The following is a 23,955-nucleotide window of genomic DNA, read 5'->3' as shown; positions in this document are numbered from 1 at the left end:
GAACCATATTTTCTGTGTTCTGAAGCCCATCTGGAAGAGTTTGCTTATTCAAACACAGGAATGAAGTGAAGCAAGTCTGTGTGTGCTGTATGCTGTTCACTTGTTTCTTGAACTGTTCAAAACAGTTTACTGATTTAGGCTGCAGTGTCTTTGCCGCAGCTGCAATGCTCCTCTTGAATTTGAAAAGTATTAAGACAAGATTTGACTGTCTAGGCTCAGATTTCTTAAAAACTGCTTTTTATTTTACCAGCCTTATCATCTTGTTGTACGATAGACATGAAACTGATACTATTCTTACAACGAAGAGCTTTAAAAGATTACAACTGTCATTTTGTTGCTGTTGAAAAATATAAGTGAGGCAGCTCTAACTTTAAACCCACTTGATGGGATACAAATCCATGGCTCAACAGAGTTGAACTGAGGATAAAGGACGTTGTTTTATAAGTGAAAGGCAGTAGAGAATGAACAGCAATCACATTAATCCATTCTCTTTGCTCTTAAATACCTAGCTTTAACAGTGAGAGTGCAGAGACCACATGCTTGTCTCTCTCTATGCTGCTGCCTATAGTGGAATCATTGCTATGCATGATCACATTACACCAGCCAGCTTAAATATGATCAGACACCTGCCGCCTTGTATTGTGCTCTAAACCTGCCATGCAGCTTTAATGGCTTTCCAGGATGAGATTCACATACAACATAAAACGATAATAAATCCAGCTCATATACCATGACAGTATGTATGGTGGTGAATTAAGATACTGAAGATACTAACCCTTCCATAGAAAGAGAATTTGATCTTTGAGTGAGCTGCTTCACCCACACACTGAGGACAAGAACACTGTGAGATCAGTCATTACAATAATGTACCGACATTGAACTGTTCAGCAGGTTAATGAAAGTCACATACAAAAGCAATGCTTTTTTTTTGTAAACTGTGTGGATTGTTTTTTTGTTTTTTTTTTCCAGAACTAAAGAGGGAAAATTTTTGCCTAAATACTTAATTGGTGAAAGGCCTTAGAATGGTTAAACAATCTGTGAGTATACAGTCAGGTTTGTAATCTCAATTATGGTAAAAAGAAAAAAAAAACAGATGGATGAAAATAGTTTTACAATAACTAAAGTAAGCATGAGCATAACCAGGAAGACTGATGAGTCAGATTAATGAGCCAATATGTGATATGCAAATGTCCAAACGCACATGTGGGCCCAGTTGTATCATTACCACAGACACTATAATAATAATGTGAAGGGAAAAAGCTAATGAGCTTTAAAGATCCCAATCTGGTGTCAGGTTATTGCAGTTAAAAATAGCTTGACAGTAGAAAATAAATTACGTTTGATTAAGAGAAAAACTGCCTATCCCTCTTTGTTCTCTGATAAGGGCTGTAGTTGATGATATTGATGAACACTTAATTAAAAATCTGCTATTTCTTTAGCTACAAACTTAGTCTGGAAAAAAAAAACTCCTCATAAAGCTTGGGATATGCTTCATGGAAAGTAAAAAGGGATAGTGATATATTTAACATTACACAAATAGCTTTTCTACACATTTAGGTATGCTGTATTAAATCCAGCTTACTTGTCTTGTAGTGTGTATTCTGTGTTTTCGGGTGAAATCTGTCCAGTCACAGGATGCCGAAATGAAGTGGTCCTCAGGTTGTGGCTGCAGTACAGAGACAGAAAGGAAAAAAGCTGAGTAAGCATCATGTCTTTAACCATACTGCTTCCTGATCAACATTGTCTACATTGGTGTTTCTATACTTCAGTTTGCTGGTTGAACCAAAAGAAAAAAAAACATGAACTATCTAAATTTACAATGGTGTTGAAGAATCAATGGAAGCCCTGTAGCCAGTCACAGCTCGTATTCTTTAATACAAACTGTATGGCTCAGCAATCTCCCTTATCCACCTCACTGGGCTTTATTGATTTCAGCTAGATGGGGCTATTCATTGCTTTAACTGGAGCATAAAAGCATGTTACCATCACATAACAGAAGAAGAAACAGTAGCAAGTGTTCAAATATTATAACATGGGTATTTCTCCTTATTTAGATTATATTTACATACAACCAAAATATTGTCACCCTCTTAAAATAATGGCATAAGTCATTTTTTTATGAACACAAAAAATGATTTCATTTAGATATTCAGTTCAGTTTTTTGTGTTGACAAAATTAGAATCGGTCATTTAAAATTAGTTATACAAAAGAATAAAACAAATCACCACTGGAATACTGATTAAATTCATTCATTCATTCATTCATTCATCTGTTCACACCGACTTTGTTCTGTTCGCGGTCATGGGGTTCAAAACTATTATGTTCCCAAATTACAAGCATTGTTGTTAAATACAATAATTACTTGGCCCTAAGCTACCCTTTGGTGTCACTACCCGTGGTCTTTAATCTGATGTATTGAAAAGAGCCTAATCTTATCATTTACCAGTGATGTGGCTTTGCTTTAGTCCTTCAGTGTGGTCAGCCTTCCCTAGATTTTATTTCCCTATTTACCAAAAATAGCAAGCAGAAGAAAGGCCTTCAGTAAGACTATCCTGGATAAGTTGCTTGTCACTGGTATCCAGCATTGCTCTCCATCATCGCCTCAAACTGTAACTCATCCCTAAAGACACTGCAAGCTCTATGTAGTGCAACATTTTCAGAAGAAATGCACTGACTTGGAAATTCTGGGCCAGTACTGATGTAAAAGATAGTAATTTCCCTGATAGCCAATGACAGTTATTTTCATCATTTTTTTTTTTATACCAAGGAAACAATCAAATATTCATAACAAGAAAAGTAATTAAAAAGTTTTTAAATATTTTAGCTGTTTATCACACTATTTTCAATGAGTGCAAACTCATTCAAAAAAACATTTTGAAAAATTATTATGACCTTTTAAAAGTGCTGACATGGTCCAGCAAAATTGTTTGTGTCCAACAAAGTTATACGTAAACAAACCCAGTAAGTTTCAGGGAAGGACCAACGTAAGACAAAAAAGATAAACTGGATAATTACCAGCGGTCGTCCTTAGCTGATGTTATACTATATGTTTACAGGCACATTGTGGTCAACAAGCTGTATGTCAGCTAATACCAATTTTAGGGTCATATATATACATATCCCCAAGTTTCTATATCAAGAACATGATTACTTCTATTAATATTTTAAAGATAAAGAAGAAATTTAATAAACTTTTTTTTAATGTAAACATGTTTTAAAACCTAATGTTGGAAAGAAATATCCATGACAGTTTAGTGCATCAGTTACTGTGGGGCTGGGCAATATCTTGAGATTTTCAAATATATCGAGACTTTATATCCCCTTTTCTCTAGGGGTAAAAAGGGAATTAACACAGGAGTCGGAGATGGGATCTAAAAGAAAAACCCACAATTTATTAACAATAAATAAAGAAAAATACAATATCTTGGAGAACTGTAGAGGACAAAACAAAACAACCAAATATCAGCAAAATAAAATGGCAATTACAAACAAACAAAAAATCTCAAACAACTCAGGTAACTTCAGATATTCAGGTAAACTCAGGTAAGGAATTCAGTCTTCCACAAACAATCAAACCGATATTAGCACTACCGAATTTAGCCAAAGTCCAAACAGGGTACCTCGAAAACACACACAAAGAGTCGCTCCCAAAGCTGGCGAACTGTGTACCACCTGTACACAGCTGCCTCAAATGAAGGCATTCCTCCGTATTTGTAGATGGTCCTGCATCATGACTGGGCAGCCCATACTGAACCTGGAAAGCCATCGTCAAATCCGGGCGAAGGAAGGGAACTCCAAAGTGAAGATCCACAGCCAACCACCACAAAGCACTCGCACAGTCCTCTTTGCATATGCTGACCACAAGCTGTCAAGCCTGGGGCCCATAACAATATCAAGATAGCTTTTCTAAGTTAAAAGCTTATCTTTTTGCATTTTGCACAACTGTATTTTTGTTGTGGCCATTGAAAAGTATTTTTTTAAGAGCATAAATGTTTTACAGCTACAAGAATGTTCATAAGTCCCGCGCAGCTCATTAGCATCAACTACATGTTCTCAATGCAAATCAGCGCTATTACGCTTTACTGGAAGAAGCGCATCCCCCTTCAGATCTAAATTCCAGCTCAGGTCGCTGTTGTTGGTTTAACTAGGTGCACAAAGATAATTATATTTGTTATGATATGAAATATAATCTATGCTATCAGACAGCAGCGTTTTCAGATCTGAAAGCAGAAAGATTTCACACAGCAGCTGATTGAGCAGAGTGATCAGCTGATATAACTGACAGATGAATTACCTTCCACTGATCTGTAAAGTCAAGCAAAAGAGTTAAAGTAGAGTAAAAATTCCAGTGAGTTAGAAACCGTCTTGCATTATTCTATGAAGTCTAGAAGTGGGCTGCAGCATAAAGCTGGGGGGAAAAACAAACAAACAAACAAACGAAAAAAAAAAAACAAAAACACCTGCAGCACATGAGGCAAAGCCTGCTGCAGCAGAAGAAGAGACCTGATCTGCGCTGGCTGAGACTTCTAAATAGTTGTTTTAGCCTCATAGTAAAAAGTGCGGATTGTCATGACAGTATATATATATTCTTGCTTCCTTTCCACATTCTTTACGCGTGACAGCAGCATGCATGCGGTTGATACCACTCTGTTCTGGCAAGAATATTTACGGCTGTTTTCCTACAGTAAACTCCGCTGGATGCTCCTCTGCAGCTGCTGCAGAAACTGCTTTGAGATGTTTGGGTTTCAGTGCACTTCTTGATGATATGATGTTTATTCCTGCAAGGTCCTTTATTTTAGCACATACGGCAAATAAATAAATAAAATACAGCATGGATTCATCTCTCCATATCCTTTACAGAATACTTCCACATCATCTGATCCAGAACAACTGATATCTAAAAATAGAACAGCACAAAATAATGTATGATCAAAATAACAACCTGTAGCAGAAATAGGTTAAAATGATCAAATTTCCTCTGTTTTTTCCATACTAAATATTAAAACTAGTTTTAGTGAAAATTAATGTAGTTTTAGGAATAGTCACGGACCAGCAAGGCTTCAAGTTATTGAATACGCTAATTTTAAAATGGTCAAAATGACCATCTTGGCCATTCCAGTAATAAATGTTTACAAAAGAAAGATTTAGCACAAAGATACATTCATAATGACAGATTTCAACTCATTTCTGTGGGGTGCAGAGTCAAAAGTCTGTGTTGAGTCCCGTCTGCTCTTTGGGTCTGAAAACTTGCCTGAGTACCTGATTTGAAAAACAATCGGTCAGTAAATGAGATGATTAAGTGTGGAAGAGGGAGGGGGGACTGCAGCAAAAACTGAAAATCCTTGTAGTTCTAGTGTTAATTTAATATACAGCTACTTTAATTTCAGTCTGTTTTAATGAACATGTGCTGCTGATCCTTAATAAAAGTGCATTTATCACTCAAGGCTGTAAATTAGAACTTTCTCTTTGGTTATGTGACAAAAAATTATATTTAAATATATATTTTATATTGTGATTTAGGTAATAAATATTGAGATATGCAATTAGGGTAATATCGCCCAGCCCTGGGTTACTGTATATATATCATGTTAAAAGCTCAATACTCCGGTGAATAACAATAAAATGTTCCTACTGCTGCTGCTGCTGCTGCTGATGATGATGATGATGCTTTCATGTCTGGTCATGTCGATTGCTCTATGATTTCCCTTCAATCATACATATTCTATTCTTTTGCATAAGCTACAAATGTCTGTGTCTCACATGAATTCCATCAAGAAACTACAACTTTTCTGGTGTATTTTTTCTATGCAACAAAGAGTATAATAAATACACATGCTTTTTATTCAAAATCATACACACAGATAAACAAATAGCTGAGTGAAACATGTTTACACTATCTAAAGAGTACCAAGAGTAAATAAAGGATTACATGTATCAATCAGTGTAGAGAACAGCTGTTTCAGTCCTATAAAGGCTCAGCATGACACAAACAGAAAACATTTCCATGCTACATCACCCAGCAGCAGAGGCAGAGAAATTACACAGAGCAGGGTGAAAAGACTTATGAGTTGACATTTCAGAAATGTTCAGAGGGAATGATGCAATCCTGCACTCCCAAAACAACATGACAACAACCATAAACACCCTACACATCCATTCATATTGTTCACTCACAAAAACGTGACCTTATGCACACAGACTTCATTCAATGTAACAGTTCATAATTTGCTGAGCTGTAGTGGGCGCATACAGGACTCGACCAGCATCCCGTTAATTAGGAATCTGAATTCTTTGAGGCTTTTGTTATTGCCGCATTATTTCTGAACTATTTGTCATGGAATTTGCAGCATCCCCAGTCAGTGTACCAGTACTGCAGCACAGTAGGCCTATTTATTTGCAGAGTTAGCTTCCATTAGAGCTTGCAAGGAAGCTGTTCCTCTGGGAGAGATGCAGTCCTGGTTTAACATACGGTTTTCTTGATAATGCAGAGAAACAGCTTTGTCGTCAAAGAAGTTCAATATATTTTCCAAAATTAAATGTGATATAATTTCATGTTTAGTGACTGTGCATAACTGAGATACTGTTATCATTTAATATAAGTTGCAACACTGAAGAAGTACGTGCTAAAATATGTTAGTCTGTTTCTTTCTGAACAAGTTCTCAGTGAAACAAATCACAAGGCTGAGGGAATTATAATGCCAAAACAGGAACTTGGCCACACCATTAGCAGGTTACAGTGTACAAGAGCACTAACAATTAGGCCAAGCAGAATTTCTCCTTCAAGACAGATAAAGAAGACAAAGGTTGGCATCTCTCCATGCAGATAGCTTCGATAAGTATATCTCATTGCATCACTCCAGTCCTAGCTGAGGAGAAAAATGACTGGAAGTAAAAACACCAAGCTTGTGACCACAGTTTGACCTTATTCACAGACCCCCCTTCCAGCAATAAATAAAGGATTATATAAAAACTGAACTCAGTTTGATGTAAAACAGGCTTACTCAACTGCAAATAGCAAGTAACCTGAGAACAGAAAGGCGACCTGGTTTAGATATCAGCTAGAGTTTCTCCACAGAAATATGTAGAAACGCAAGTCATGAGAAGGTGCTCTTTCTATCTGTGCTGCAGCAACTTTCTTTCTTTCTTTCTTTATTTTATTTTATTTTACAGTAAAACAAGTAAACTTGAAGTAATCCCCGTTTAGTCCTGGAAGAAGGACAGGAGAAGCAAAGCATTGCAGGCTGAACACCTCTATCTTTCTCACAGCAACATGACACATAAACTGCTCCACATATGCAAGCTGCTCGACAAAAAAACACCAACTGTGAGAGAGATTGCATTATCAACTAACAATCTCAACTTTCATTTAGACAATTCATGCTTAGCATAAGAATATTCCACTACAAGCACATCTTTGCATCTATTAACTTCTCTGTATGCCCTGATGAACAAGCCTCACCTGTTGTGAGATTTTGAATCATCTTGAATCATCTGGATTTTCTGTGAAGTTCATGGAAATCCTCCTGGAATTAATGTGGCAGGTGAAAGATGCAGAGAGGATGTCTCATAGCAGCTGGCCTCCACCAAGAGCAGAGTAAAGTGGAGCCAGCAGGATGTGGGCTGAAGGGGGAGCTCTTAATCTCCACTTCTTCCTACTCACACAGGCTAATGGAGAAACCCATCGCCTTACAATCAAATGAATGCCTTTGTGGATTATCACATCCTCCTCCCTTTTCATTTTCTTCTCCTCCTCTCCCCACCTCTCACTCCCACTTTCCCAGAAATAGCTAAACACAATATCTTTCAGGATAATGAACATTATGCAGCTGCTCTTGAACAGAATATGCAATACAGTTTGCTACCTTGGTCATTAATGTAGTTGTGAGAAACTTGTGCTTTAACAATGAATTTGTTATCATTTCTATGCAGATTTTAAATACTGGTTATAATGGTTTTACTATCTGAGCAGCTGCATTGCAATTTAACTTTAGAAGAAAAGAGAAACAACTGTTTTTTAACTATTATGTCTAGAGGCTTCATGTAAACTATAAACTGAACTGCAAGTTGCACTTGCAAATGAAATTAAGATAACACCTGGAAACGTGTGTGAACATGTTTCCACATTCACTTACATATCCAAGACACTTTAATTCGTATGTGTTATATTGTTGAAGTTTATTTTGATTACAGTCAACCTCAGTAAGTTTTCATTTATTTAGGTTAACTAAATAATGCCCCAACTTACAGTAACACAATACAAAACTAATTTCATCAGCACCATCTTTCTGACTTCACAGTTGAATAACACAAACAACCATTTTCTATACCTACTTGAACTTGCCAACAGTGTCCCTAGGAGCAAAAGCCTATCCCTGCTAAGATTGGGTGAGTCACTGGGAGGGGGGACAACCTGAACAAGCAGCCAGTCTATTATAGTTAACACACAGAGGCAAGGATACATTCCCAACTTGTCTCATACTGATGCTTGGTTAAGAGTTCTTCTTGTTGGAGCCGTGTTTACCTGACCTGGCACAGGAGTAGCAACAGCCATAACATTAGAGTTTGGTTTACAACAGTAATACATAAACACATAAGAAGGTCAGAGGGGAAGACAGACACCCAGGTCACAATGCATTAAAATATGACAGTGGGAGCTCCGAACCAAATGTCACTATGTCAGATGTTTTAGTTTTTTTTTCTTCTGCCTTTCTTTCTTTCAGCCCTTTATTAAAACTTTCTTTTGCTTTACTATACTACTTACTTTTGCATTAAAGCAGTGGTTCCCCACCTATTTTCCTTGGGAACCCCTTTGGACCATGGACCCCCTGCCCCACCTTATGATGAAACCATGCTTGGTTTTATACTTTCAAAAGTGAGATTCTCACCATAAATAATGTTTTCTGGCTGAGTTCCGTCCTCCCAAAGGTAAATTAACAACATATAGCCTTACTTTTTTTTTCTTAGAATAGGGACAATGTGTGGACATTAATCGCAATGGCTCTGAATGTTCAAAGCCTCAGGGACCCATGTGCTCTTTGAGGAACCCCTTGGAAGGTCTGAAACCCCAGGTTGGGAACCACTGCATCAAGGTACTGAAGGTTAGACAGTTTAATTGTGTGGTTAGGTCAGAAGTATGCGATTCTGGTCCTTGAGATACGCAGTCCTGCAAGTTTTATTGGTTTCCCTGTTTCAACACACCTGATACAAATTAATGAATCACTGAACAGAGCTTGATAAGCTATCGGATCCATTTAATTCAAATCAGGTATGTTGGAGTGGCAAACATCTAAAACCTATAGGACTGAGGCTCTGAGAGTTGCCTAACCCTTGATTAGAGTTATAAATACATCATGGCAACACTAAAATAGTAAACAAAATCTAGATTCTACAGAAAGCTTTGCCACTGTTTTCCGTTTTGCTATGGCCTTGACTGTTTGGTTTTGGGAAATGCTGCATTTGTCGTTATATTTTTAATCTTAGTGAAGAAAAACACAAGTGGGTGTTCTGCAATTCTGCTTACAAACAATCACTTAATTAACTCAGGCTGCTGACTTATTTTCCAGACCAATTCAATCAGCTGTATTAAAAGCTTCATTTATTTCAGTGAGGTGTTACAGAACAAATAATGTGTTTCTGCTGAATCCAAAGAATCAGACAACACAAAACTGAAGAACAGCAGATACTCACAAGTAACAGCCCAAATGAGTTGCCGCAAACTGTTACTGAACCCTATAATAACAGTCATGCATGTGCTACACCCAGGTAATGTGTTTCAGAGTATAACAGAATTGCACAATTGACTTTTTAAGCTCTGAAAAACACTTCTTCAGATTGTTTATTTTTCCAAACCTAAAATTATCCTGTAGAAATGCAAACCAAAGTTTCCATCTTATGTTAATTGAGTTCAACGCAAGAATGTTATACTGTATATATTAAGCCTATTTTCCTGCAGACTTAAACATTTGCTGGATTAATATTTGAATGTTCTTGTCAGTAGCAATGAAATAGTCATGTCATTGCGCTGAATACGTTTTCAATGAGAAAGGTAGTCTTTATTGATTTTTCCTGTGATGCTTGAACCAGAAAATGTAAGAACTCTTGTCACAGCATATAGTTTTCCTGATCACAAGACCAGAGGTTTTCGACAGCCCTTCAACCCTTTTATGGCCATCGTTTAAGCCATTATAAAAATTACAACTTCTTTAAGGAATCACTCTAAATCACCCCTCGTGAAATATTTACTATCTGCTAAATTTTTGCCAGTGCAGCCAAAAAGGAGACTGGAGATCCCAGTCCTGTAGTTTTACTTTCTACCCTAACACCATTTTCTCTTCCAGCTCTAAGCAGCAGACAGTTGCTGGAACAACTGTCTGCTGTTCATAGCAGGTTTACATCGATGCAGCAGTGTGGTGTAAATGTCAAAATATTCATACATGGCTATCTGAGGTGAGAATCACAAGTTTGATGATGATACAATATTATATTGATTCAGTTGATTATGACTGATGTTTGAACAATTTCTTCAATTTAGATGAATGCTGTTGGATCATTGACCACTGAATCGGTATAGATTGATGTATAGTCACACGCCTAATGGCTATTTGGCAGGTGTGTCACTTTCAATAAAAACTAATAAGGTAATAGAAAAGTGTAACAACCATAGCCTTTTTTTAAGTTAAAAATAAAATGAAAAATGAGTCAGCTGACGATGCTGGTGATTTGACAGATGCACTACATATTTTTAGGCAAAAAATTTTCAGCTTCCAGAAGGTTAAAAAAAAAACAAACAAAACAAACAAACTAATAAACAGTCGTATAAAAAAACAACAACTCGTTTAGAGAAGTAGAATCTTGTAGAATTGTAAACAGTAGAAATAGAGAGAAATAAACTTGGGCAGAAAGTGTTCCACTGCACCCCGGTGCATGATTTGTGGTTCAACACAAGTTTCTTTTGCATTTGCTGTAATACAACATACTGTTGCCTTGTGCAACAACATCAACAACATGGCTTAAAGGGCAGTTGTGATTGCAATGAAATGTGCTGAGTCACAACTACATGTGTTGAATATTAATAAGGTGACAGTTCTTTCAATTTCTGCCAGTCCCTTTGTCTAACAAGGGATTTAGAGATTGGCATTTCTGTGCACCTGCTTGTGCTCTGCATTGGGCTGGTTTGAGTATTTGCCCAGTGCTGCTTGAACAGTTTGTTGGGTGTTCAAGCTCATTTATTCATTCTAAACTAAACATATTTGTAAAGACCGTGCAGTCTTTCAGTGGGGTTGTAAAACGGCCCCATACTGACAACACAGCCTGGGAGTATTGCAGTTCTAAAAACTAAAGATAATGGTGATAATGAAGGCAGTAACTAGGATAATAAAGTCAGAATAAAGTTTATATTTTTCTTTTTCATACCAAGTCACAGTGGAATCTCTTAATTTTATAAGTCTTTAGAGAGATTGCCAAAATGGTTTTTCTACAAATGCCATGGAAATTAGGCTGAGCAAGGCTGTTGCAGAGCTCCTTTATGAAACAAATAAAGGTCAGTCAACATTTGGAAACCCTCCTGCTAAATGCTTATCTCCTTAATGGCTTCCTTGGTGTGAAAACTGTGCACAAACCACTGTGATAAAAGCCTAATTATTTTTTTCTCTGAGGCCTGGGATGCTTTACTTTTTCTTTTTTTCTGAAGGACCATCATATCACTTTCTCATTATGTAATATCCATACAAGGTTCACAGTGAACAAAACATGGTCTAAAAAAGTCTTCAAAAAATACTTCTTACCTTTCTGTTGATACACACCGCATATTGTGTAAGTGTATTTTACTTTCCACCTTGTTACCTATGGTGTCATCCAAGACCATCATAAATCTAAACAACTTCTAACCACAGACTGTATCTCTTTGTTTTACAAAGCAGCTGTGGAAAGAAAAGATTTAAAAAAAATCCACTTTAAAGTGGCAAACACAGTCCACTTTTAACTGTGGTCAAAGATGAAAATTATAACAAAAAAGTGAGAAGAAATGTGCTCCTTTCTACTCCAATACACTCTGTTATTTAACATAACTATTTTTCTGCAAATGAAGATCTTTTGAATAAAAAAAGATAGAAATGCATTTATAAACTCCCAATAAAACCTCTCTTCCTCCATAATCAGTGCCTTTACAAATCAATTAGAAGAGCCAAAGATAATAGCTCTAGCAACAGGATTGAGGTAGTTTTCTCTATCAGACTTCTGCATTCAGTATTCATTTAAAAAACATTTTTTAATCTAAAGAACTAGTTAATTTTGTAAATCTAAATACTGCAGTAGCATAGCTGGTTTCAAAGTTGTGACATTTAATCTAGCTGCAAAAAATCCATTCTTTTAGTAAATAAAAGTTGCAGGGGAAAAGATTTTGCAAATCAATCGGCAAAAGCATCAAAATCTGACAATGTTATAGAGAAGTCATTCAGGCTGCAGGGCAGCACATCAGCATATGTGGTTAATTTCAGCTCCAGCCCTTTTGTTGCCCACAGATGTTGTCAGTGGGGCTCATCTGCCAATACAAAATTATCTAATTAATAGACTAATGTGGGTCTAATCAGTCTGACATGGTGACAAGATGAAAGAAAAACAACAAATCTCTCTCTAGTAAACTATGAAAACAATGAAATAATAATGGTCAAAGTCTCTCTTCTCCAGCACCTCAACATGATCAGATTCAGTACATCAGTGGAGATTAATTTAAATGTAGTTGTCCCTCTTTTACAGAGCTACACACAATCACCCATTAAAAAAAGTGCCTGAGCAGTCCATTCCACCATCCACATGTAACAAGGTTGAAGGAGGAACACGATGACCTTCAGCCTCCATAACTGTGACATACAATAATCAGCAACTGTAGATCAGATGGATGTAGACAAGTAACACGCAGTGAGAGAAGAACTTTGACCATAATAATAGAATCACTGGAGGGCCATCATAGTGTAAACATCTGGAAAGGGAAATTGATGAGTCATCACTCAGCAGGTCAACAGTAAAGGCTGCTTGTCTTCTTCCATCCTGTTTGATGGAAAATACAGCAAATAATCCTGCATAGTTTTAGTTTGTTCCATTAAAAATCATACGAGTCCAATGCTCCCCAGAATACTGTCTGACCAAAGCATCCTCTTTACCTGCTTTTATGGAAACAATGTGGCTTCAAAATGAAAAGTAGAATCTTTCCTCTGCAGCAGAAAGTTAAACTTGTATTAAAAACACACATACACAAGAAAAAAAAATCATGTATGATTCCATAGCTTGTCTGTGTTTCTAGGTGTGTCCATTTTTGATTAACTGTGATATAAAATTTTCCACCATTTTACAATGTGCATTTGCAGGAGCAGAGTGTAACTGCATTTATGCAGCATAAATGTCTCCTCCCTGAGCCACCACCTTATTGTGGTGGAGGAGTTTGCGTGTCCTGATGATCCTAGTGGCTATGTTGTAGGGGGCTTTATGCCCCTGGTAGGGTCACCCATTGCAAACAGGTGTCTAGGGGAGGGACCAGACGAAGCATGGCTTAAAACACCCCTATGATGATGACAAATAATGGACTCAGGTTTCCCTTGCCCGGACGTGGGTCACTGGGGCCCCCCTCTGGAGCCAGGCCTAGGGGTGGGGCACGGAAGCGAGCGCTTGATGGCCGAGCCTTTGCCCATGGGGCTCGGTCGGGCTCAGCCTGAAAGGGTAACATGGGCCCCCCCCATCCCATGGGCTCACCACCTGCAGGAGGGGCCATAGGGGTCGGGTGTAGTGTGAGCTGGGCGGCTGCCAGAGGCGGGGAAACTGGCGGTCTAATCCTCGGCTGCAGAAGCTAGCTCTAGGGACATGGAATGTCACCTCTCTGGTGGGGAAGGAGCCTAAGACGATGAGCGAGGTTAAGGTGTCACAGCTAGATATAGTTGGACTCACCTCGACGCAGGGCTTGGGCTCTGGAACCACTGTCCTTGAGAGGGACTGGACCCTCTTCCATTCTGGAGTTGCTCCCAGTGAGAGGTGCCGAGCAGGAGTGGGCATGCTCATTGCCCCCCGACTTGGCGCCTGTGCGTTGGGGTTTACCCCTGTGGACGAAAGGGTAGCCTCCCTCCGCCTTCAGGTGGGAAGATGAGTCCTGACTGTTGTTTGTGCTTATGCACCAAACAGCAGTGATCCGGAAGGGGCTCAGAGTAGAGTCGCAGCTCCTCTGCATCGAGAGGAGCCAGATGAGGTGGCTCGGGCATCTGGTCAGGATGCCTCCTGGACGCCTCCCTGGTGAGCTGTTCAGGGTACATCCAACCAGAAAGAGGCCCCAGGGAAGACCCAGGACACGCTGGACGGACTACATCTTGCGGCTGGCCTGGAAACGCCTCGGGATCCACGGGTTGAGCTGGTGAATGTGGCCGGGGAGAGGGCAGTCTGGGTTTCCCTACTTAGGCAGCTGCCCCGCGTCCCGACTCTGGATAAGGTTGAACTATAAATGTTGATTTCCCTGGATAGTTACCAAATCTAAAATCCTAAGATGAGCATATATACTGTGGACCACCATACCAGTCATTAACAAATGAATACTTGAGCATATAAATATGTTTGAGAAATGAATAAATAAGGATTTTAAATATATCCTGAAATATCAGTAAATATAAATATTTAAATTAGCTGATTTAGTTATATATTTTTAGGGACATTTGTTTATTCTACACAAATTTTATTTAATAGCACTGTATCTTCTATAGGAACATCATCAGCAAAACTAAATATAAAATTCCCAACAGAGCTGGGATGTCTCTGAGAGAGTGAGCTTCAATACAAGCTTATCTGCAATGCAAAGGAAGTTGAATCTTAGGTCAAATCAAATTATCCTAGGCTACGTTAAAGACAGCCAGTGGTGATGTAGGAGATCCTGAAAGACTCTGTCTCTTCAAACACATGATGACCTGACTAGAATGAAGCAGCTAAGCAAACACAGCAGGATAAACAATCAGCAAAGGTTCCTAAGTGGAATCATAACAATAAAATTTGTGTTAAAAAAAAAAAGTTGCAATCTAAGCAAAACTCTTTTTTTGAATTTATTACACTGAAACAACTTCATTGAATGCCATGCATTAAAACATTTGAGGTAATTCTTATACTTTTTCAATGTTAACAATTCTCATAACCTGGAAGTGACCATAAATATTTGCACCCTAATAAGATATGACCTTGGTCTTTCTTAACAATCCTACAGACAACAAGTCTAACTCAATCAGACTTTCACATTTATTCAAATTGATAAAAACAAATGTTAAGCATCAGATAAAAATGGCTGAATAATGTCTTTCTTTTATAACCTGACAGAACATTGGCATCTGTTTGGTTTAGCAACTAAACAGCGAGCCCAACACAAAACACAAATCCAACACAGCTAATCGCAAAGCTGAGCACTGTAGGACATAATAGGATGTGAAGTATGGGGGAATGCTAAAGCTGACAATCTTGAGCAGGAGATAGATAAAGAGCAAGAAAAAAAAAAGACTATACCAGTGGGAAATTTATGCAGTAAGCTCTGTTGATAGCACTGTGATCTGTAGCCAAGAAAACAAATCACAAAGTGACCTCACAATAATGAAATTGCTTGTTAATGTTAACAATCTCAAAGAAAACCTCTAATCATTTCCTCCAAATTTAGGAACACTGCAAGCAAAACATACCAGTAAAAACAATTTTCATTAGGTGAAAATGACTGTGGTAACTGTGATAACTTTTAAGAGCATATTTCTTTTGAATTTGACCAGCTCACCTCTGAATCACTTCAATGTACTCCACCCAAGTGTAGGAGGTCTAACTAACAAAGTGATGACTGCACTGTCAGCAGAATGAAAAGTGGGACTATCAAAGAGTTTGAAGTCCTCAATGATAATAAAAAAAAGAAGTAGGAAAGACAGAGATGATATGTGTATGCTTTCTGCATACACACAGTCTGTACCAAACACTCCCATGTTTTGATGACTAAGTATGTGGCAGTGTGTTGGCAGAGCACACAACTATGAGTTGTTTTGAACCGCTGAAACAGAAAGATATGATTCTTTTGCAGATCATCCTGTACTAAAAACAAAGAAAAAAAACTATACATTCATTGACAGAAGAGCATAATAAGGAATTGAGACAGCATATAATTCAGAAAACCAAACACAAATCAACACTAGCAGATATTTTGAGTTCTGATGCTGCCATCACATCTTGTCAACATCCATCTTTACATTCTCTAAACTGCTTATATACAAGCAAACTTAAATATTGGAAATATTTCATTCAAATGTGATAAAAAAAAAAAGTTATTTAATTAACTTCAAGATACAGAAAAGTGATCACGCTCTCAAATGCTACTTTTGAACCGGAACACCAATTTTAAAATGTTTTTTTTTTCTTTAACTTCCACAAAGAGCGCCTGCAGAAATTTTGAGCAAATTATTAGATATAACTTATAAACATGTAAATTAATATCCAATTTACTGAAAACAAAAGGTACAAAAAATATATTTAAAAAAAATCTTTGATAGGAGAATTTGAGACGAAAATAAAAATGTATCAATACAACAAACCTCTTAAGCTTTCAAAAGGGGTCATCCTTTATCTTCAATGTGTTTAATGTGTAAAAACTCTGTCATGTTACGAAGTTAGGACAGTGGGGATATATTCTCTGATTTAGAGCCACATTGTCTGCAGTCAAAGCCTTGTCTTTCATTGTTTTTTATGAAATCATCATGAAACATATTTGCATAATTCAAGCATAGCAGCTCGTTTGCCTAGCCTAAAAATCAAATAAGCAGCTGCTCGCACTCTGCAATTTCTGACTAATCAGAGCTCACTCAGCACTTTGAGGGGAGGGGATTAAAGAGATAAAAAGAAAAACAGAAGGTTTTAGAGAAGAGGGAACAAGTACAGCAGAAATATACAATATATGTTGTGAATAATGAACAATAGCAACTTTTTCAAATAGAATCCCACCACAAAAATTTAAAATTAAGAACCTGACAATAGGTTTTTCTAAGAAAGACCTGTCAACAGTAAGTGCCTTTCATTTTAAGTTTTTTATTAAAAGAAAAAGCATACACTGCACAGATGTTAACATTAGCACCTCATAGTTTTGTAACTGTTTAAGTCTAAGCAAACATGATGTGGTATGCATTGTTCTAAATGCAATCACGTGACAGCCGTTCAACATTTATGGTTTATGAGGAAAACAGCTTCATACATCCCCACACACGCTGGCACATTCATTCACAGAACTACTCTACTCAGATATTTTTGCTTATGAGGTTCAAAGCAAAGATGTATAGAGAAGAAAGAAGTAGAGAGAAGTAGCAGTACATCTTACACTTTACTGCCTTTGTCATTGATCTTCATAGAAAGAACAGTCAGAACTGTTACAGCATCCTCACTCAGATAAAACTGATTCTGAGTCATTAGTAATCGGATGATGTGCCACTGCATCGTGTTACAAGGTGCATGCTTACATCCATGTAAAGTGCCTACTTATGTTTTGAGTAGTGCTTAACAGGATCTGAACTAATGCAGCTTGTCTTGAATTCTGCAGTTACTCTGCAGCACAGATGGCAGTCACAGATGACTGCTTGGACTTAAGGATAAAAGAATAAATCACACTCAGCAGTTAGAACGTTTGCAGACTTTTTAAAGGAAAGTGAAGAAATGTAAAGCTTCTTATTTCTGATTGCTCCCTTTCAGATAACAGACCAACAGAGGACACTCTGAATATGGAGAACAGCTGATATGTTTACTGGACTAATCAATCCGCGTTAGATACCACAAAAACATTTGCATCTATTAAATGCAAATCAGTGTGAAAAAAATTTACATACACCAAGTTTACCGCACAAACCTACCTGCAGGCTCCAAGTGCCAGACCCATGCAGCAGCTGCTATCATGTGTTAGGCTAATTTCCAGCATTTTTTCTGTTTTCAAACTCCAGAGAGCTGTCTACACCCAGAGGTTCAACTGCACCAAATGATGGGCTGCAGCATGAATCTGTCTGATGCAGCCAAGTTAAGAAAAATTAATCTGTCATACTACACACTACCAAACACATTTACACGAGAACACAGAAATACAAATTCCATATGTTCATGTTCAGATTATCTGCCTGATCTCTAAACCTCATAATCCCAAGGACATCAAAAATAAATCAAACATCCTCAAAGAAACTTAACTGTAGCAGAAGAGCACAGCGTGAACAAGACTAGCAAGATACAGAAACCCAAGTGAAACTTTTGCTGTTTATAATCAAAAAGCAGGTACTACATCTAAGTGTCTTCCACAATAAATAATAATATAAAAAATAATTGTATTTGTATGTAATTGAGCTGGTGATTACCCAATCAAATATCAGATGGAGATTGAGTTATGTAGGTAAAAGGTATACTGTTGTCCATAAGAAGTGACATGACAGAGCAGCTTATTCTCTTGTTATGTCATTTTATCAAGAGGTGCAAATAATGCCCTTAGGAAAAAAAAGAGTTGAATGTCAGGGCATAATTCTTCTTATGTTTGTTTCCACATATATACAAAAAATATAACTATCAACTAATATTTTCACATTATTAGTTAATGTAATGATACAAAAAGACACCTATCCCATGAGCAGCCTGCATGTTACTGCATGTTTTTTTTATGTTGCGAAACAAAACGTGACAAGCGTAGCTCAATTTCATTGTATTCCCAAGGATTACATTGTCTAAGCTGGTGTAATCCCTGTTTTCCAGTACACTGCATGAAACCAATGTTACTTGCCAGTGCTTTTGTTCAAAGGCAGAGATCAGTGATCCAGCACTGGATCCTCTAACAATTGGATTCAGCTAATGCTCATGTTATAAAACATGTCCAAATCCCTTCCACAATCGTGTCAGGGATGTTATTATGTTATCCCATCACTTAACCCCTCCCCCACCTAATTCCCGTCCTCTGCAGCACATGCATGAAAAAAAGGTTCTTGTAATTATGGGGAGTTGTAGTCAGCAACATGAAAGCAGAGGAATGCATCAAATTATTATGCTGCAGAAAAATGCACAGTGAAACTGCCTTTTTCTGACCCTTGATCACATTGATTTCTGATTTGGTTCAGTGGTAATGATATAGTGATCCTGCATAAGCAACAACAGAAGCTACTGTATTGAGAAAAATGATTAGTCTGGTAAATTTTGCTGCAGAGAATTCTGACCCTAAGGGTGTTCAAGTTTGTGCAGCACAGCACACATTATACTGCAGCAGCCCTTTCTTTACTACGGTGTTTGCTTCAATGTGTTTACTGTATAGTCCGTAAAACTTTATCAGCAGAGCATAACAAAGACATTTCCTCCCTCTTATCAAGTCTGACAAATACCTTCCTCTTTACTTTATTCCATACTTCACAGAATCTACAAAGTGGGTCTGTGTGATCTCAGTTATCTGCATTCATATTTGGCTTGGAGGGAACTCTCGCCTGCACTTCCATTACAGGATTTGAGCACACACAGAATGCAGAGTAAAAGTAGGGGTTGAACAGACTCCCACTGGGGCATTACATTACAGTGATACACAGGGCTAAGACAACACAACTACTTTACAACTGCAGTGCTCTGTGGCAGTGACAGCACCCAGGCACCTCACACTGAGACCCACATGGCTCAGAAAGAAAAAACTCTAAATATCCACTGCATCCACTTGAATGCAAACTGATCATTTCATGTCATTATCTTGTTTTATTATGTTAAACGAAACACACTGTAACAGTATGAATGGCTTCTTGTGTGTTCTGCCTAAAAATCCTACAGCTGCGAAAGCAGGTTCTCAAAATTGGCTCACTCTAAATGAATGCTATAGTGTCAGAAAAGTACTGACCAGTTAACCACACTAACTCATAAGGCATAAAATACTGGTTATACTATAATATCAAAATAATTTAATAAAGCAATCTAATAATCTGTCTGGCCCACCCTCATCTCAAAACATGCCGGCCATTACATTATCAGTTTTACAAGGAAATTAAACTGATGGATTAAATAAAATGAGAGAGGTTCCACTTGGCCAGGAGGGCCTATTTGAATTTAAAGGCTATTTTTAGATATCTATATCTTTAAAGTGGGGAAAGCTTGAAGAGATTTAGTGAGCTTATTAAGTCAGCCATCAGTGGAGAGTAGGTGGAGAGGGGCCGCATCTGGTGCACAGCTCTAAAAACTCAAACTGGCCCAGAGGATTGAAATTTTACCAGAACCATCCCTTCTCAGGAATTTCTGTCCCACTCACAGAGGCTGATTTAAATCCCACTTTGGAGAATCTAAAAGGTCAGTCCTAATACACAGAACGCACTCCCTTTTCAAATATTTAAACCTTCTGTTGGGTATCATCATTATGTCTATTCTTGGAAGTATCAAATCATCCTGGAAATGTGCAGTTTGTCTGTGGTTAAGGAGAGGTCACTTCCTCTCCGCTGTATTCACCCGTATTCTGTCTACTGCACCTGTTTTAGGAGTGTCATTTTTCAACACTGTAATGTTTCAGCCATTCAGTCAAAGACATGACCTCTTCATCAGTTAAGTATGTACAGTAAATGTAGTACTGAGGCCACATTTCACCTGAGTGAGGCACGACACAGGAAGGATGACCTGTGCTGGGTGTATTAAAGCTATCTTTAATGTTACTGGAAATGACTAAACACTGAATCAAATGTTCCGCCAGGCTGAGTTAAAGCTGACCAATACATAATCCATTAAAAACACATCTGTAAAAAGACCTGCACAAAACCCACAAGAGGCCCACTGATGTTAGTTGAACATGACCTAGGTTATAAATGTAGCAATATATCCTGGAGTGAAAACATTATTGATTCAAAGCTGGCCCAAACCATCAACTATTATCTGCTGATCGTAGATGAAATTTTGCGGTCTTGTGTTTACAGCCCTCTGCCTCTAAGGCTGAGAGCACAGCAGGAGGGCTGACTGATCAGGGAGCATATGCCGGAATGACAAATAGGCCAAGTAACCTTATCTCTGTGGCTGACATCACGACCCTGACAGAATGGTAATGAGCTTGATATATTCTGCATGGGTCTATGACTATGTACAGCATGGTTCCCATGTCATGGGCCAATTAAAATTCACATATCTAACCAAAAATGCAACTTAAAGTTCATAAAAGTGAATGTCCGATTTCAAACCATGCCGAAGCAAAGCAGGGAAACTGTGCCAATCTGTAAACACTACATTTAAGATTGCAGTCAACAGTGCAAGCAAGTTACAGCCGGAAAAAAACATTACCTTGCACTGACTGCATGTTGCAGTGATGAAGCAGTGGCCCTGCATGTGGGAGTCGGTACATAAAACCTGTATCTTTGTGGACATATGTACTGTATGTGTTGGGCTTGGTATGGACAGCTAGACTGTCAGAAAAATAAGATGTCATTCTAGGTGAAGAAGCATATTCCTCTGACCAGTATCTCTGGGTGTGAGGTGGACTGCATCAAGACTTTTCAAGAGTCTAGCCTATAGAGACACTCCACATTAACCATGTGTACTCTGCCTTAGAGATCACAGTTCTGCTGACATCAACACAGCAATCAGTGACCTGGGATCATGAGGCACTGCAGTGAGCATCTCTCCTCTCGTGCTTGTAAGGAATACTGCCAGAACACAATGGCACATGCACTCTTTACAAGCAATCTAGATATTGGTAAAAGAAAAACAGCCTTTGTTGCCACAAAAGCAGGTGATAAGATATGTGTCAGCATGCATCTAAATTCTCCTTCCTGCACATATACTTTGTACAAGCACTTAACAGCATGCAATCTAAAGCACTTTCTCTCCTGCAGCTACTGGACAGCTTCAGCAGACACACCTCCTGAGAAGCTGCATAACAGTACAATCCCACATATGTGTTAGGAGAGGGGCTTTAATACACACCTGTGAGTCGCCCCGTACACTGGCCGCCTCTTGTAAGGGGCGTGTGAGGTTGATTTTCCTGGCTTGGCCAACATGTTAGCTGCAGTGATTTTCTGTGCTATGCTCGTCTCTGTGGTGCCTGTGTGTGTCAGCGTGTACTTCTCTCAGCTGGTGGTGCTGCTGTTTGCTGACGTCCTCTGCTGAGCACCGTGGCGTCAATTCATTCAAAACACCCTCTTTCCCGCCTCTTCTGTGTTGGGCTGCTTTAGGTGGAGCTAAAAATACATGCAATCACCAAAATGTCCCTTGCCTCTGATAGCCGTACATGCTTGTGATTGGTATTATTAAGGCCACCCAACCACACCAATAAATCATCTGAAAGGCCGCAAAGCACCACGAAAAACAAAGCACTAGCCATAACCTGTATAATCATAATCAAATAGCTCTCATTCCCTTCCTGTAGTGGCACTCTTTCTCTCCTTACCTCTCCTCTTCTAATGAATGCATCCCTCAGCAGAGCTCTGCTGGCTGAGTACCTCCCTGAACTGGACGCTCTCCCTGCTCCATTCCCTCTGCAGTCATGCGGGAAATCCATGGCAGAGAGGGGAAGGAAGGAGTAGGACTTACAGTACGGATATAGTAAAGAATGAACAGAAAAAGAGGTGGGAGCCACAGAGAGAAAGTAAGATAAGGGCAACTTCACATTGTACAATGTCAATTAACTATATTAAGTCTTGTGTAAAAGTAAATGTTATTTTGCCAGTAAGCAGGACAGAAATTTCAAGAATTCTTTTTATTTAAGGCTACAATTTTTTCAAAGCTTGCACTCTTAAAAAATCTTTTTTTTTTTTTTTTTTTTAACACAACACAGTTCCCCCTATATTTCCGTTCCACATTGTAATGCTGAACTAGTCTATCAAGCTCACTGTAAACAGCTTCAATGGGAAATGCTTCCAGATGCATCCAGATGAGATAAAGAGGGAGTGTTAGTTGGGAAGAACATGAGAAATTGAGGTGGAGACTGGGCTATAACCCTACAGCTGAGGAGACTGATGAATCTGCCATGCTACAAATGTCTTCTATCAGCTAATATGTGGAGTCGTAGGTGAAAAATGTTTTCTGCACTGGCAAAGGAGACAGGAAGTACAAATTAAACTGACAACGCCTGCACCCACACACACACACACACAAGACCATCCAGCTGCCATCCAGCTGCTGTTGCCCTCATTCCCCCAGTTTCAGCCTTTGCTGCTCTTTCTCATCCATCTACGGCACACCCTCCTTCACATCTCGTTAGCATACCACAGGAGTCAAAGCCCTTACACTGCAAGTAAAGACCTCGTCAGCACTATGGACATGATACCAGTCTGACAGATCTCTGGGCTTAAGTTTCACCAATGTCCATTTGAGTTGTGCATTAGCTGCCTCTTCACAGAAAAACTGAAGCATAAAAGCCAAGGACGCTAATTGTAAAAGTACTATTCATAATAATAATAATAATAATAATACAGTATTTAAAGGGTTACTGATGGGTAATGCTTGAAATCTTAGAAGAGTGATAAAACCAACACATGTCCTCAAAAAACAACACATGTACTCAAGTATTCTACACAAATATTGTGACAAAAAATAATTATAGCAAAAATAAAATCTACAAAATCACTGCACACTTCTTCATATTTGTCCCGTTAGAATTATTCCATTACTCTGACTGCAGTTATTTGAGTTGAGCACGATTGTTTCACATATTCAATACAATATTTGACTGCTGCTCTTTTAATGTCAACTTGCTGTGCCTTCTTCTTCCGTTGTGGTTTAATGGAAACAATTGGTTATATTAGAGAAACTGCTTTGCAGCAAACTTCTATTGACATTAAGGTTGTGGATTTCATACAAAGGCAAATACCACAGCACTTCTGCACAATATAATTTATTTCAGGCTAATTAAAAAAAAAGTCCAATAATGCAGAGGAGGTAAATTGCTGCAAAAAACATGGTGGTGATGAAAGTACTAACTTATCTAAAACATCCTCACTACCCCACCA

General features: G+C 38.4%; 1 protein-coding gene across 12 annotated transcripts in view; it reads right to left on the bottom strand.

Annotated features, from left to right (window-relative positions):
• Positions 1-23,955, bottom strand: part of plekha7b (pleckstrin homology domain containing, family A member 7b) — a 79,303-nt gene that overhangs the window by 39,982 nt on the left and 15,366 nt on the right. For 10 of the 12 annotated variants that reach the window (XM_041989613.1, XM_041989659.1, XM_041989630.1 and 7 more), the window contains one exon: positions 1,583-1,666. In XM_041989613.1, the coding sequence (XP_041845547.1) occupies positions 1,583-1,666 (84 nt within the window). Of the gene's footprint in view, positions 1-1,582; positions 1,667-7,460; positions 7,573-21,931; positions 22,042-23,955 lie in introns of those variants that run through there. The other 2 variants (XM_041989681.1, XM_041989703.1) reach the window with 2 other exon arrangements.

Source organism: Melanotaenia boesemani, chromosome 1, assembly GCF_017639745.1.
Source record: "Melanotaenia boesemani isolate fMelBoe1 chromosome 1, fMelBoe1.pri, whole genome shotgun sequence".
NCBI lineage: Eukaryota > Metazoa > Chordata > Actinopteri > Atheriniformes > Melanotaeniidae > Melanotaenia > Melanotaenia boesemani.
This window is presented reverse-complemented; position numbering and strand designations above follow the sequence as displayed.